This window comes from Mauremys mutica, chromosome 17 (genome assembly GCF_020497125.1).
Source record: "Mauremys mutica isolate MM-2020 ecotype Southern chromosome 17, ASM2049712v1, whole genome shotgun sequence".
Taxonomy (NCBI): domain Eukaryota; kingdom Metazoa; phylum Chordata; order Testudines; family Geoemydidae; genus Mauremys; species Mauremys mutica.
In genome coordinates, this window is record NC_059088.1 from 21,653,779 (window position 1) to 21,671,031 (window position 17,253).

At 44.2% G+C, this 17,253-nt stretch overlaps 1 protein-coding gene across 5 annotated transcripts in view; it reads right to left on the minus strand.

Moving 5' to 3' along the window:
• Nucleotides 1–17,253, minus strand: part of PI4KB (phosphatidylinositol 4-kinase beta) — a 56,259-nt gene that overhangs the window by 7,222 nt on the left and 31,784 nt on the right. For 3 of the 5 annotated variants that reach the window (XM_044991040.1, XM_044991037.1, XM_044991038.1), the window contains exons 4-12: nt 13,534–13,578; nt 6,936–7,163; nt 5,091–5,318; nt 3,980–4,089; nt 2,827–2,931; nt 1,980–2,103; nt 1,619–1,884; nt 741–873; nt 80–200 (exon numbers count right to left, since the gene is read on the minus strand). In XM_044991040.1, the coding sequence (XP_044846975.1) occupies nt 80–200; nt 741–873; nt 1,619–1,884; nt 1,980–2,103; nt 2,827–2,931; nt 3,980–4,089; nt 5,091–5,318; nt 6,936–7,163; nt 13,534–13,578 (1,360 nt within the window). The remainder of the gene's footprint in view (nt 1–79; nt 201–740; nt 874–1,618; nt 1,885–1,979; nt 2,104–2,826; nt 2,932–3,979; nt 4,090–5,090; nt 5,319–6,935; nt 7,164–13,533; nt 13,579–17,253) is intronic. The other 2 variants (XM_044991039.1, XM_044991041.1) reach the window with 1 other exon arrangement.

Below are 17,253 nucleotides of genomic sequence, written 5' to 3' on the forward strand. Positions count from 1 at the left end.
AGGTGTGTGAAGTGCCCATCAGTGTCCTGTCGTGTGTAAGAGCAGGTTGGAACCAGGAGGCCGGAAAGCACTGCCATACCTTGCTGCATTATCTCCACAATCTGCACGACTTTATCCATGTGCTTTCGGGCAGCGATGAGGCCTTGCAGCATCAGCATCTTGTAGTAGTTAAACATATCACCATCCAGACCACCCATGACCTGGAAAGCAGATCAGACAGTGAGCACGGGTTCTAGTGATGTGCCAAAAGCGTTCCTTAGAGAAGAAATTCCAGCAGCAGCCCTGCCAGCAAAGGCAGCTGGGAAAGCACATCAGGAATGATTTTATTTGAAGGATTTAACTTTATGGTAAGACTTTGCACTTCTATATCAACTTCCTTCCTAGGATCTGAGAGTTCTTTAGGAATAAGAATTGACTCTTCTATAGTGCCGTTGATTTGAATACTTTGCAGAAATCAATTACACTCCTTGTAACTACTCTTCCGCAAGAAGTAGGAATCACCCCTTTTGTACAGATGGGGAAACTGATGCATAGAGGAGAAGGGATTTGCCCAAGATCACAGAGAAGGTGTGTATGGAAGAGAACCCAAGAGTCTGGGGTGCCAGTCCCCTGCTCTAACCACTAGACCACACACCCTCCCAAATCTGGGAACAGAACTTAGGTTTCCAGGCTCCTGATCCTGTGCCTCAAACCACAAGACCCTTTTCCTTCCTGGCAGAATTTAGCTATAGCTCTCTTACATCAACAAACTCCGTTGTAAGCTTGAAGGCAGATGTCTCGAAGCCAAGGTTCCTGGGGGAGCTGGAGAGAATGAACCCAAAATCTATATGGATGATGTGTCCATCTGCATCCAGCAATATATTGCCATTGTGCCTTGAAAGGGAAAGAGAACGAAAGACAAAATTATCAATGAGCTCATATTTCAGACACCTCCTCCTTGCCAGTCACTCGGAGCTGGAGAACCACGCCCCCCCCCACACACACACAGTAAAGAGCTGTGCGTTCCTCACTCAATGCGGAGGAGCAACTGCTTGAGCACTGACAAAGCAAATAGGAACTGGCTTCAGTTAAGCCAGCAGCATCACCTGTTAATGTCAAGTACACGCAGGGGCTGTCCATTTGCTCTGCCTCTTGTACAACACTACCAAAAACCAGCGTTTTAACTAGGTACATATGTGGGGGTTTATTGCTTACAAAACAGCCCTGCAATTACACAGCGAACACTCCGAGGAGCCCGGCTTCAACCCAAACCAACTCCCACTACTCAAATTTCAGGTTCCCCTATGGTCACACACCAGCCACTTCCCACTGTTCTGATTCCCCAGCAAGCACCATGAGAGGATGCCACTGCTCTCAGGGATTCCCTGCTGCACACAGCAGGGAGGGGGAGAAGACATGGAATGAGGTAAGTGGCATCTTGAATATTTGGAAAGTCTTTTCAAATCTTACTACCCACTTTGTGGGGGTTTAATACACTTCTCTAAGGGTCAATACTCAAGACAGCAATTCCCTGATTGCCGCCCCACAGTGGTTGGTCCCAAGGCCCGGTGGGCAACGATGGCATGGAAATTCTTTGTGCTCGGACTGCAGCCTCTTCACTCCAACACACAGGGCCCACCTGTCTTTGACCTGTAGCAGGTAGCACACCAGGCAGTAGCCAGCACAGCTCTGAACAAAGTTCCTCTGGGCCGTCAGAAATGCTTCGGTAGTGTAGTTGCCATGCTCCTGGAGGAAGTAGTCCAGCAGCGAGAGCTGGGATTGTTTCTTGACTTGGTGGATGGACACTGCGTTGACAACCGGCTCGATCATGCCGCTGTCTGCGGAGATGACGAGGATCTTGTATGGCTTGATCCACAAGGGCACGCGCTCCTGCTCCCAAATAGACTGAAAGAGAGAGAGTGAGTTGTGAGTCAAACGAACCAATGGGCTGCGTTTACAGACCCACAGCACTAGTGGGCGGTGTCTTGCTCTTTTCCTACCTGCAGTTGTTTAAGGACCTGGAACGCTAGCAACTCTTGCCTGAGGTCATCTCCGCATTTGACAATCACTGAGAGGAGGCGCCAGTTTGGAAGATGGCCATAAGGGGAGCCTTCCCTGATCCGCCTGTGGGGAAATTGCGAAGGGTTAAAGAGAGAAGAGAGCCTCTGCCTGCTCCATGGTATCTCTGGAAAGAGCCTAGCACAACAGCATAGTAACAAGATAGCAGCTGTAAGTCAGTACCAAGAGGTGGATTTCGATTCAAGAATTTCTAGGCTAGGGATGTTTCTCTTCCACTTCTAGCATGTGCTTAAATGCTTTGCTGAACAGGGGCTTTAGGACTGTCAGTTCTTGGAGCCAGGACAGTCATTTATGATGTTTGTACAGCACGGACACAACGGGGACCTGACCAAGTGCCATAGATCAATGTTAAACAAGCAGAGAAGATGCCAAACTGTACAGCAGCGGGAATTAAGCAGCCCTGGAAGGAAATATGGCCCTTTTCTATCACTTCCCCTCCCACCCACAATCACACCCCCTCCAAAAGAATAAGCCAAGCACCAAGCTTGCGGGACTCAGAGCACCCTGGAACACAGAGCCTAAATCAATCACTGCTGTGGATGGAGGGCCTTTGGTTTTGAAAATACTGAATCTGAGTCAACATTTGCTCCCTTTAGGCAGCCAGGGCCCAAAGCTGAGGCCCCACATTTACTTACAGAGCAAATCAGCACAGACAGCCACAAAGGAAATTATTCTATAGAGACGTAGCTGGGGTTTCAACACGGGCCTATTGCGGGAATGAGGTAATTCAGCTTTCCCATGTACCCCACCCACCTCCTTCACTCATACCTGACTTTCTCCTGCCAGGGCTCCTTCAGGGCAACAGCAGAAGGATCCTCAGGGTCCCTCCTGAAAGCTGTTGGGGTGTGTGCAAGCTGCTCTGAGAGGCGCCGTCTAGAAAGTAATTAAAAATGCAAGTCTGCTTTCCACAAGAGAGAGGTTTCAGTGACAATCCAATACCATCATACACACGTTAGCCCAAAGCACCTTACAAAGCTTGTATTGTCAGGGATCACATCACCCATCACTGACATGCAGACCCCACTTTGGAGTGGAACATAACAGCTGTTTAACAGTGCAACAACCCTACCCAACAGTTTAAGGTAGGGGATGAAAATGAATGTTGTATCTAACGGAAACAGCAGAGGTTGATTTTCCATGGGCTGAATTTACTCCTTCAAATTAGGAAAACGAGGCTTCACCCCTATGTCTTTGGGACACACATGGGCAGAACCACAGTCTTCAGTCTAGTTCGAGTCAATTTTCAGCAACACTGCACCCCCTAAAGCTAGCTAAGCAGCTGCATCATGTACCATCTCAAAAGAAGAAATTCACGGACTGAACCATCAACTCCAGCTCTTGCACTACTCATGTTTCCCCTGGAGATCGTGCCTTCAAGTACTGACCTGGCCTAAGTCTATTTAGCTTCTGAGATATCAAATCTCTTGTAACGTACACGCTCACATCACATATACCACCAAAAGGCTACTAATTGGTCAGCTGACTCACCTGATGAAGAATTTACCTTTTGACTTTGGTCTTGCTCCTAGTTTTCAAAGATTCTCAGATCTGACACTGAACTTTGCTTAGGTGAAAGAGAACCCCCTACCCAGCTAATATGTGCATCTGTTTAGAGGAGGCTTTGAAATTAATTCATACTGCACATCCCATGACACATAGCCACTATTCAGTCCTCACCTGCCTCCAGTCCAGGAACATACAGGGCATTTGATGCTCAGGCCTAGTGAGAAAGATGAGGAGTACTGACTAACGGGCTTTTTCTCCAGAGATTTAATGGAGATACCCTGTGTTACTCCTCCCCACCTGACACCAAGGCTTGTTTTAAATAAAGACAGTGAAACCCATCTCCAGCTCTGCGGTCTTGAAGAATCCCTGTTACAGCAAGGGAAATCTCCCACCCACGACACAAGCTCACTCCTACCTAATATCGCCAGCTGCTATGAACACAGGCTCCTTGCTCTCTTGGCTGGTGATGCTGTCCACAGAGAACTGGGAAATATTGTCACAGCTGTTGGTGTGCATCTCTGGAAGCTGGAAAGAGAGACGCGAGACTGAGTTACAGACCAGCAAGTCTCAGCATTCTCCTTAGTGAAAAATGATAAAAATGTTACCTTTATAAACCTTTCAGTCCAAAGGATCCATTAATCACGTTCAGAGCCACTGAAATGCAGCCACTTCTAGGGTGAAGGAGGTGAGCTTACACACTGTCCAACAGCAGGGCAAACCCTGGCTATGAGAAGTGTCCCATGGGACCTTTAATAGCCATGCAGAGCAGACGGGCCCAATTTTTAAGGTCTCATCCAAAAAAGAAGAACGGGCACAGAGTGAACTGCACAGCACTCGATTATCTACCTTGGCGGGATGAATGACTGAGTCTCTCCTGCCAAGATCTGAATCTGGGGCGCCAGGCAGGCTTGCTATTTCGATCTCCGAGCCACAGCATTTTAATGTGTTAGGATGAAGATTTCACGTTGCTGTTTGCACTCAGTGCCTGGGATGTGCTGCACTGTACAAAAGCTTTCAGTGCACACAAGGCTGCTCACAAGAGAAATTCTCTTGCACACATCTTTCCTTTACAAGCCAGGCAGCTACTCCTACCACGATCACGGTCGGGAAATCCCTTGTTCACCAACTAGTTCTAGAATGCAGCCGTGCTACAGCTAGCTCAGAGCTCTCACTGCGGGACATACCGAAAGGGAAGGAGTAAGACATTACAGACAAAGCTGCAGAGGCATCATGCTGAGCATGGCAAAGAGGCAAACCCTTGTGTATTCCACTCAAGCGACGGCTTTGGCTGCTCTTAATGCTGGTAGCATATCCCACAGAGAACAGCATCCAGACCTCCCTGGCTGCAAGGAGTCACCAAAACAGGAGCCGTCTGAGTAGGGTAGGTCCCTCTGAGAACAGACTGCACTATATGTCCCCTCTCCCTTACAACAGGGACACGGTTCTATGGCTGGGACTCATTTTCCCCATTGGGTTTCTAGTCTTAGCAACAAGGAGTTTGGCTCCAGCGCCACTGGCTGCCTCACCTCCACCTGCAGTTCCCCAATATCGTCCACGGACCAGGCTTCATCATCGTTGTCATAGTTGGGAACGGTGGTGAAGCTGCTGGCCCTCTGCTCATGAGTGATCCCACATTCTGGCAGGTTCTCCACAGACCTCGTGCTCCGGATGCGGTTCTCCGGGATCCGGGCCGGCACATTAGTGGTGTCAAAATTTTCACATTCAAGTACTTCAACGTAGATTAAATAGGGAGCCTGAGGGAAGCAAACACAAATGTCACTGACACAAGGCGACAATTTAAACACTGGCCAGGATCTGAGTCCTTCATTTCTCTCTTGCTTTGCAGTTTACTTTTAACACTGGCCAGTATCTAGCTGTTCCATCATCAAACCACCCTGAACATCAATCAATCAATCTACCTGCTGTCTCATCTTATCCTTAGATTGGTCCCTTCTCCTCAGTCTTGGTCCAGGACTAGGACTCATACTTGCTACCATAATCCTGTGACTAATAATAATCTGTCTTCCAAATACTCTGGGGATCAGCTAAGTCTTGTTACAAATGGGAAAACAGAGGTTTGTGTGTCACAGACCAAGTTAGTGCCACGTTTGGGAGTTCCTGACTCTGAGTCCTAGATCCTGCTGCTCTCTCTACAATTTTCAGTGGTACCATCACTGGTCGGTGATTAAAGTATGTAACTAATAAATATACCTTTAATTTGCATTCCAGATGAAGGTAGGAAGGGGATTATAGTCATTTGTATTGATACTGAAAATCAGAGGATCTAACAAAATAATATTGCAATATCTTGAAACCAGAAGTATCTCAGCTTGTTTAGTGCACAAGCACAGGTGCACAGAGTAAGGTAAATGGAACAAGATCTGCTTAGTGTCAGATGCTAATTACCTTGAGTAGCACCAAAGTGCATATTTTACTCTGATGTTTCAGAGACATCGGTAACATTCACATCAATGCAAAACTAACTTACAACCACTGGAAGAAAAAACGTTGAGCTTGGAGGGCTCAATCCTGCAAGGTACTGGGCATTTTGGCACCGACCTCGCAAAGCACATCAGAACATGCTTAACTTGAAGCATGTGAGTAGTGTCACTGGAGTCAATGGGAGCGCTCGCGTGCTTAAGAGCTTTGCCAGAGCGCTCAAAGCCATGCAGAAACAACCCTTTAAAAGAGTGGCCTTATATTCTGCCCCAGATGCCAGTAGCTTAGATATAACCCAGCTCTGAATGTTACCCTAATATCTTTGGTCGATTTTTCTGACATTATTGGGCTGGATTCTCAGATGCTGAATGCCTGCAGGTCCCATTTGTTTCCACGGGAGTTATGCTGCTCAGTACCCCTGAAATCCAGTCCTTATCACACAGCACTGAAACCACGCCACCATTAAACTTGGCTCTTTTTCTGAAGGGCTGTTGCTAGGGTTTGAAGGTGGCTCAGAGGGACATGAAATCCAGGAACATTTCAAACCTAACATTAGAAAACTTCCTCTCGCTCAAGCCTACTCTGGACTCTCCCCTCCCATCTACCCTTGCATGGACTCCTCTTCCTACCTCTCGAGTCCTTGACCTTCCCAAGTGATGCAGCCCAGACAATGATAACAGGGAAGCAACATGGCTGCTATGTGCTGCTCTACCTGCTACATCTCTGTACCATATGGTGACGACAGACCCTGCCAGGTGAATCTTATTTATGCCTGGTTAAGAGAAGGTGAATGATTATTTATTTAGCTTAATATCCAGAAGATGCAGTGAGCTACGCTCTTCACGTTGGGTTCTCTGAAGTCAGCTTTTAAGGGAAGTGCTAATTTTACAATGCTTCAAGAGAATTAACCTTCCTTGCTCGGCCACTCTTACCTTGTCCTTGGAGTTGAGCACCACCGCCTGGGTGTGGGGCACCCGCACCACATGATGGTCAAAGCCAGCTGTGGGAAGCCAGATGCGTGCTGGAAGCTTATGGTTAAGTAAAGACAGCTCCGAGATAAGACGCTGAGTCTTCTGCTCTTTGGTGGGCAAAGTGGCTAGTCTCTTCCCGATGGCCATCAGGGATTTGATGAATTCTCTCTCTGGGGCAAGTCTGACAGGCTAAAATGTTTTAAGGAAGCGAGAGAAAAGAGTTAAGGCAACAGTTGTGTGTGTAAGATACCCACAGTTCTACAATTAGGAGTCAGTCTGAAATCGTTGGGATAAATTGCACATGGAAGAAAAGCTTCTACTACCTGTCTGATGCTCTTGTGAATATAAGGAGCAGGTGACCATCTGTAAAACAGGACACTAAAAAAAAAATATGTATATTGAACACAAGAACCTCCCTAGAGCATTTCACTCACCTTGCAACTGGCCATTTCCACTGGGATAAAAATCTTCGCGCCACAATCCCACTGTGGTGCTAATTTACCATGGTTATTTTTGTTCACTTATTCATCTATCTGCAACAGCACAGATCTGGCACCAGTGTAAAGTCTCTACTCCTTGAGAGCCATTAGAGGGAGCCCAGATCTTTTTCTCTAATTCTACCAGCCTCACACAGTTACTTTGTCAGGGTTGGATTGTTTAAGTCCAAATCTGGGGAATATTTCTCAGAATTCTGACTATTTTATGGTAGGATTAAACTTCAAGCTTAAAGTGCAGGTTAAAGCTTTTAACCATCAACACGTTTGTGAATGTGTCTGCTGTATTTTGCAGGTTAAACAGGGTTCTACTCCTTCTGAGCAGCAGAACTGTAACTTGAAATGGTAGAAGTTGATGGTTGAATTTTGCCATTAAAGACACAGAATTAAAAGCTGTGAAGTGCCCCCATCACCAATCATGCTAGAAATGCACATGCAAAAGCTATGTAGCAGGGGAAAAAGAGAGCAAAGGAAAAGGTATTTATTTATAACAGAGCACCTTTTAGAACTATGGAAGACTAAGTGAAGTTGGTAAAAAGGAAAAATAGCCATCTAGTTAACATGAATGTCCTTTTCCATCCTCTGTAAGAGCAGAGGGGTTTAGTTTTTGACTGTAGTCCACATCAAAAAGCTTTCATGCTTCGATGGAAGTGTAGCACCTCACTCTGTAAAGCAGTCAATAGTCACCCTCCTGAAGACAGCAGCTTTCCCTCACTAAGCTACGCTGGCTAACAAAGTACAGGTGTCCTTGCGATAGGAGGAAATGTTTGCATAGCATCCAAGGCAGCAGGATCAACTGCAACCACCAGGCATAGAATGAATATTTAAAAACTCTGCGCCATCCGATGTTAGGTCCTTTAGCATACACCCATCAGAACTACATCATGTAGGTCCAATCTTCTATTTTAACAATCTCCATCCAAAGTAGAATGACCCTGTCTGTATGCTACCTTTCAGACTGGCATCCTGACTCCACTATCCAAAAACTACCTCTCCGCACTTCTGGTAACTTTGTTCCTTCTTGTTCCCGACCACCACACTGATGCTAACATACTCACTGCAGGGCTACGTGCACACTGGTCAAAACAAATATTCTAACCCTCCAGAAGTATCCATGACACTGAAGCCATCCACTTTCCCCCCAGAATCTTTTGGGCTGTTTCAACCAAAACCCCAAAATGCTGCAATAGCTTATTATGATTATTGATACTATTTTAAAGTTCGTTGTGCCTCACGGCTCAAGTCAATTTTCATCTTTGGCGTGTGTGCAGCTGATAATTTCACATACAAAAATCGAGCAGCATAGTTTATGCATATTGAAACTTTCATGCACTGCACACGCTAGTGAGGTATTCAGTAAAACCTAGTTACTGCAGTAGTGATTTATGATCATGTCCAATAGGAGAATTAGTGAATGGAACTCTGAGCTGCATAAACATAACAGCATGCTAAGAGTGAAACCCTGCTTTCCTCAAGAGGACTGTTCAAGTCTTGATCTGCTAAGAAGAGAGCACTGGTACATCTATGGCAACGCACAATTCAGCTCATCACTTCAACGTCTTGTATTCTCCTGGTTTTTAAACTGTTTAATACTTTTCATACAATGTTTCTCCTTGACAAAGAACTTCGCAAACATTAACCAATTAAGCTTCACAGTCCTTCAAGTGAGCTAACGCTTGGCACTTAAATCACTTTTTATCTATAGCTCAAAGCATTTACAAAGTTACATATCATCCCTGTTTTCGGAAGAGGGAAGCAGAGTGAGAGAAGGGAAGTGGACTTGCACAAAGCTACTGTCAGACAGGAATAGAACTCAGAAGTTCTAGGCTCTCAGTAGACGGGCTCCACATAAGCCTGAAAGCTTGTGTCTCTCGCCACCAGAAGTAGGTCCCATAAAAGATATTACCTCCCCCACCTTGTCTCTCCAATATCCTGGGTCCAACATGGCTACAACACTGCATAGACATTTCCTGGCAGTTTGTCTGGATTATGGACCTTCAGAGCAACCTCAGGCCCTCAACTCCTCCAGGCAGTCGTGAACTGCCAGGAAATGTCCTCCCTATTGGTTGTTATTGCTAAGTTCCTGAGCGCCAAGCAGCTCATTAATTTTCCATACTGTGTATATCTCAATCATAACCTTGTGTCCTGTTAGAGGCCATTTTGGAAAATTTAAACACCCAGCTGGATTCCACACTGTCACTGACCTTGAATGGTACCAGCAACCTAAGCTCCATCTCTATATAACAGACACTGGACCGCAGAAAGGTCCGTCAGATTGAATTAAGCCTATGCAGACCTGCATTCCAGCATCAGAAAGTAAACAGTAAGCTTACCTTACACTGGATCATGACATTAAACTAACTTCTGAGGCCAAGCAGAGAGAGGTGGAGGTGAAACCTTACTCCTTCATTCAGGTTCTCAGCATAGTTAAGTATCACTCTAGCACTCTCTTGGCCAATATAAACGCTTACTTGATATTACAGCACCACATTTAACTGATGACGTTTTAAAATCACTCCATCCCCTGAAAAAAATCTATCTAAATTAAACCATGACATTTTAGGTCTGGATACTGCTGAATAACCACGATGGGCCTTATTCCAATTATAAAAACAGCCCAGATAACTGGCATCCTAAGGTCACTCAGTACAATACCTTGCAGGGATCAGAATCAGGCGTTTGCTATGCTCAGGTTGGGGGGGGGGGAAATAATTTTGGTCTGATCTGGAGCAAGCCCTGTGGTCTGCTCAGGAGTTAGGATGAAAATGAAAATGGTTTGGGGAGCAGTGCTTGGGTCGCCTATTCTAGCAACTGTCCTCTCATAAGCATGTTCCTTCCGTAAGGAATCATAGGTCATTTTCATCTTTAATTTCACATGAGTACCATCTACTCCAGCCTCTCAGCCTGCACAGAAGGTTGTCCCTTCCCCAGGGCTTTTGCCCAGTTTAGTTTTAGTGTCCCAAGCAGTGGAGGTCTCCCCACTTCCCTTTGAGGCACCTGGCATTGGCCACTGTTACAAGTCAGGATACTGGGCTAGATGGAGCTTTGGTGTGACCCAGTATGGCCGTTCTTATGTTCTGCAAATTCTAAGAGATCTTATTGTCAAAAAGCATTTCCTGATGTTCCATCTATACTTTCTTTGTCTCCAATATCATCCCCATATCCCCATCCGAGCCCTATCCCATTCGGTACACTCTAAGCAATTCCTCTCTCTTGCTCCTTGGCGTGTGTATTCAAACATTTGTAGATTGCTATGATCCCACTTAGTCAGGCTATACGGACCTCACACTTAGTCTTTCCTCAGTTCAACCCCCTTCCTGTCTCCCTCACCACATTTCTTTGCTTTTTTTCTGAGCTCCCTCCACTTTATATCTTTCTGGTCCCAGAAAAGAGCAACACCACAGGTGCTGTCTCACAGCTATACCCGGCAGAATCTCAGTTATATCCAGTTTCTCATTATATCTTACATGTTCTTTCACTTCCACTACTAAACTGGTGGAGACTCCTACCTGATGCACTGAAAGCTAGACAATAGTTACAGATGGCGTGTAGCACAAGCAGCAGGCCATGGGCCTTTACAGAAATAGAGCAATGGTGCATAGACTAGAACGGATGTTCTACAGGGCATCTGGACTCTTCCAGATAGCTGTACGCTGCCACTAGATTTCAAGATTAAAAATGTTAATTATGAGGAATACCACTTATCTCATACATGTGCATGTGTATAAAGTCCTAGGAAATTTAGCTAGGCACAGGTGTTTGCAGCTGGTTTATAACTAGGACATAAATGTTTGCAAAGAGTCTGACTGGCTACAATAAAGGTCTGCCATGTTCAAGCATGACATGAATAACCACGGTTAGTGAAGCCTGAAGAATAGATTTCTCTCCTGAGGGAGAAAGGCAGAAGCCACCACCACACTGAGTCCCTTCCGGTTACAGAACAGGCATTTAAACTGTAAGTGGATCTCACAAGCTTCAGGCAACAGTGATGTGAGAACTATAAAACTGAAATCACTGATATGAAGGTAACATAACTATCGCTATAAAATAGAGAAAACATTTTGCTCTTCTACAGCCCCTGCTATCCAAGGATCTGAAGGGTTTTACAAACATTAACCCTTCTAACAACGCTGTGGAGGTATTTAAGTATTAGCCTCTTTTTCAGACAAAATAAGGAACAGAACAATGTAGTGACCCAAGGTCATGCAGCAATACAGTTGTTGGTGGCATCAGGCATCTGTATTAGGCCTGAATGAACCAACGTTATTCTACGCATGCCTAGAGGGCCTCAAGCTAAACTTTAATCGACCTCAGCTAGTTATCAGTGCAACACTGATACCAGGAGGCAATTATAAGGCCTGCTTGCACCTGGCTGAAGAGGAGGAAGGGAAGGCAGAATAACAGTGAGACAAGATACCTGTTCACAGAAGAGTTACTAACGAGCTAAAGTGGTTTTTGCCAAGTATGACTTAACTGCTTAATGTAATTGCTATTGCAAAGTGTATTTGCTACATGGGAATAGACGGGAGGGGGAAGCGGGGGGGTAAGGGGGAGGAGTGTGGGGGGTAATGGGGAATGCTTAGCTGAAATCATGTATAAGAAGAGAAAAACGGCTTGTATCTGTGTGCAGGATTTGAGATTGCTATGTCTCCCTTGCACCTTATTTGGGCTCAAATAAACTTGGTTTGCTTCTCCACCCTGGTGTGTTAATTAGTGCGGCGCACACCGGGCAACGAACCCCCACTGTTGCTGTCCTCGGCCCTCTGTGCCGGCAACACAGTGGCAGAGCTAGGAACCGAACCCAGGAGTCCTGGCTCCCAGTCACCACTTCTCTCAGCACTGGCTCTTGAGAACACCCCATCATCCTTGGCATATATTTTAAGGTCGGCTGAGTATATCAATAAATGCCAACCCAGTTCAGTGTGTTGCTTCTAAATTGGTTGTACGAGAACAGCATTGAGTCACTTCATGAGCCCACTGTAAGGTTTCATTTACCATCCTTTTCTTACCGTTTCACACACAGCAACTGTGGAACTAATCCTAGAACATGATAAGACTTCAAATCTACTCAGAGGAACAAGATACAGTCAGGTACATTTCAAAGACCTCATTTACACAGGAGGAATTCAACATTATTCAAATTATTTGACTAACACAATGGTATGTAAGATACTGTAAATAATGATATTAAAAAGACAAACCCCACAGCTCTCGATAAGTGATTTTTGATCATGGACTACATATTCAATACATGGGAAGCCAATTAGGAATCCCAAAGTGAGAATGTGCACTGTTAGGAAAATGGTACAAATTAGAGAGAGAGAGGCCCTTGATTAAAAATGAAAAATGTTTCATAATAAGAGAAGAATTATTAGGGAACATCAGTTTTGATCTAAAGTAATTTCAACAGACAGAAAACTGATTTTTGTGGAAAAAGCAAATTAAATTCCATCTGGCAGACAACTTGTAAGAAAATTTAAGGAAACAGCATTTCCTCTAACTAGGGGGAAGAACACACACAGACGGGTTTGAATGAGTATTCAAAATTCAGTATCATCAACCAGGTTATTCACCTGCATTGAAGCTTTAAATTTTTTATATCTCCATAGCTGGGTATTTATTGACGAATTACAATATCTAACTTACAGGCCCCCTCATGACTTCTTGTTTGCTTTAGTCAAAATTGTACAAGCAAAAATTCCCAAAGCTCTGTATAACTTGTATTTCACTGCAGCCTACTGAAAAGCATAAACTGGACAAATATTCTAATTTTCAGATCAAAATGTTATCAACTTCTCTGTTTTGCTTCTGCGTAAGACAGGATAGCAGAACTTTGCTACAGCTCAAGAGGACTCAGCCAATAGAATGCATGCACTGGGCATAAAATGCTGGCATCGAAATGCTCTTGCAATGCAGTGTTCTACATGGAGTGGCTTAATATCAGAGCTGTTTAAGGGCCATTGCCAGGTGACCAGAGATTAGTAATCCAGGACACAGAGGAAATGCTGCTGTAAAATAAGGAAGCCAGGCAACCCAGCCACTAGAACAAAACTGGCCAAACTTACGGAACAGAATGATTTATCAAGACTTTCCGTACTCGATGAGAATTCCTGGGAAAAGGATGAAAGGATTTTTTTTTTTTTTTTTAAGAAAAATAAAGAAAGAAAGAAGGGGGAGAAAAGGCAATAGTTTAGCTCCAATTTTATAAGACCATTTTTCATTTATTTAAAAAAAGTCATGCTTGCTAACCTTTAATCAGAAATTGCAAAATTTGATAAAACAGAATCTTATTTTACTATGGTCATTGGATAATACTAGAGTGATTGGGGTTAAGGGATCCTGCAATAACTTTATGAATCTAGATTTATTACTAGTATAATGCCATATATGTCCATGAAGTTTTCAAACACAGCCAGAGTTCCCTGCTCCAAAGATCTTACAATCTAAGTTAGAGCTATTAGATTAGGTCTGTTATTGTTGAAATCTTGTAAACAGTGTCAAATGGCTATTTTCATTGGTCAAAATCTTTCCAAAATACTTCATCACACAAAAATGAAGGTCAAAAGTACTCCAGATTCTCCAAAACGTATTAGTGCTATCAAATAGCTGTTGCAGCGTCCAAATAAGTTTGTATTATTTAAAATGCAGTAGTGCCTAGAGGCCCAAAACAAGGATCATGGTTCTTCTATGCTAGGTGCTGCACGCAAAACAAGCATGCCCAAAACAGTTCACAATTGAAACTACAAAACCTTTCCTCCACCACTGCATTCATCTATAATTTTCCACTGAGTACTTTAATTTGGACAGTTTTTTCACTAGAAAATTATCCTCATGGTAATTTATCCTAGAACCAGACTAAAACCCAACAATTAAGCCATTTGCTCAGTTAAGTTGGCAAGGCGGAATTATAATCAGGAGACAAGTATATGGAAGAAGTAGATTCACCATACTATCAGAAACCTCCTTTGTATCAGCAGGGCCACTAAACACAAACTATTAATCAGACTTCTCTACAGCGGACAAAGACAAATTTTGTGTAGCTGCTGTAATGGTTATTTTAGGTTCCATCACAAATCATTCCTGAGTAGATAAATGACCTCAATTTAATGTCGGTTGTTTGATTCCTTATATTTATAACACAGTCTGCGCATAATCTTGTAGTTTACATTGCCATGGTCTCTAGTCGTTTTATGGTCCCCATAACTTTCCAATATCCAAAAGTGAAAAACAAGAGGCAGCAGAAGGGTACAGAAGTGTTAATATAAATGAACAACTCCTCTGCCCCACAGAGCTAAGTGCAAATACAGCCTAGATTACACATTCTTGCAGAGCAAGGGTGCTCAAGGCAACTGGGGCACTGGCAGCGACAGATCACCAAGCAGTTCTGGTAATTGAACAGAACTCCTGGTCATTTTTCTCCCCACCTCACACCGCAGGAAGAAATTCCAATGCAATTTCATGCTTGGAACCCAACCCAGCAGACGGTCACAGCACTCCAGAGTTTACCCCATTCACTGGAGAGACTGCCCCACACTTGACAAAAATCCAGACAGCTTCCAAACCATCTCTGACAGCTGCAATAGGAGCTTGTTAAAAACCTGGCTAAGATATGCAGTGTCCAGACCATGTGTCTATATTGACACATGGTCTGGACACTGCATATCGTAGCTGCAATTGGCTCCATTTCATACAAAATCAGTGCAGCCCATGGTCTCCTGGAAAGTTGCCAACATGGGCCTCATGAGGCCAAAACCAGAGCAACCTCTCCTCTACTCCGATTCCTGTAGAATAGAAGTGATTTACACGAAGATGTGCTGACACCATAACCCAATCCAGAAATTTAAGATGGTGCAGAATGTGGTGACCTGTTTATAAGCAGTGCTTCTCGGCAGCACTGTGTGACACCACCGCTCTGTGGTCTGCGCTGGCTGCCTAATGGTTTCCGGACTGAGTTTAAGGTGATTGCTTTGGCCTGTAAATCCGCCAATGGCCTGAGATCTTTCTAATTGAGACAACATCTTTCCTCATGCCATACTGCCAACGTTGCCATGAGCAAAGCTGGCTCTCCCTTGATTTAAGAGGGAACCTGAAGAGCACTTTCCATGAGGGGCCTTCAGCTCTGAGACGAGCTCCATACCCTCCCCCACCAACCAAACCTGGGTCTGTTGACCTTCAGTGCACACTACAAGAAGTAATTTGCATGGACTGCTGCAGAGGATGAGGTGTAGATTTGTAGGGGGGGGGAAGGGGAGTTCTGTGTTTGTTAGGGATTCGGGTCTGACAGCAGTAATTTAATTTTATGTCTAATTTGTGGCAGAGGTGCCAAGAGTTTTGGCTAGGACCCTCTTATTTATGATATAAATCTGAATAAACAATGATAAATGTTTATGTTACAGCAAAACTCTCCCCCTTGATTTTCATCTGGCTCAAAGGCAGCAATATTCTGATTTCTTGAATAAAATATGGTTAAGAACAAAACCAGTATTTCTGTAGTGCCTCATTTAAAAACCGTCACTCTGTTATTTTCATACAAAAAGATAATAATGGAGCCTCACACCCTTGAGACTGGTGTGTAATTGATTTTTAATTCATTTCCCAAAGAGAAACAAACAGACCTGTTTTTAGCATGTTAATTACAGAGACATGCTAATTCCACAAGGCTTAATCTTACTCAAGAAATAATCGTATTTAAATTAATAACTTCCTCATGAGCACATTTAAAAAAAAACCCTACCGATTCTTAGGCCACAATGGTGGGTGGGCATGTGTGCGCATGCATATTTTAAGCAACAGCCTTGGAAGACTCATCAGGAAGCAACTATTTGCTTTCAGACTCAGGAAACAAAGCACAAAATAGGTATACAATCCAAGTATGAATATGAATGAGGGATTTTCACACAAACAAACCTGTGCACAAGAAGCAGAGCTCAACCAACTTCAAAAGGCTGCGTTTTGCACTTGCTGATTACTGAAGCTCTGTATTTGAAGAGCCGCCTTTCCTTTCATCATGCAGTTTTCCCTGCCCTGGATCCCACAGAGGAGTCGGAACCCTGAGCTTGTGGCTTGTAAATTAATTTTGAGGTCCTACATTCAACATGACAACTTCACTGCAGGATTAAGTTAAATGAACAGGTGAGTTGGGAGGTAGAGATCATTTAAACAGATTACTGTTTTGCAGCAGACAACTGACAAGAAAGAACTGGATACGAATTGGTGATAGAAAGTTTCAATGGTATGTTTCACCTCTACCTCAAAAATTCAGGTGCAGACTAAAAGTTGTTACCATCTGAGGATGTTTCTGGTGCCATGTGTCTCTGTCCAGTTCCCAAGAGATGAATATCCACATTAAAAAACCCCAGAAGTGGCCCTCTTAGTCTCAGAGGCTGTGTCCTCATTGCAAGATTAGCTCAGGCTTGCGAGCATCCCTCCTACAAAGCACTACCTGTGTGGCTGCATCCACAACGGTGCGGTAGTAGCCCATGTGCTGGGATGGATTTCTAGGCTATTTCATGGTTCTTAGCAGTGCATTTTACTGGGCCACTCCATTAAGTTATTCACAGTGTACTGAAGGAAAATGTCTGTCCTTCACTGGCTCCTGTGCAGAAATGCTCTCATGGCTCTTACCGATAGCTCACCACAGCTTTACCAGAAGGTGGTGGCCAACTTTGAAAAGGATTTCTTGGGTAGCATCTCTGTTCAAATGCTGCAGAAGGGCAGCAGAAATGAAGCAGGCAAATGTGAGGTTAAAGTGCAGTGCAGAAGAAGGGAGGACTTAGACAAGAAAG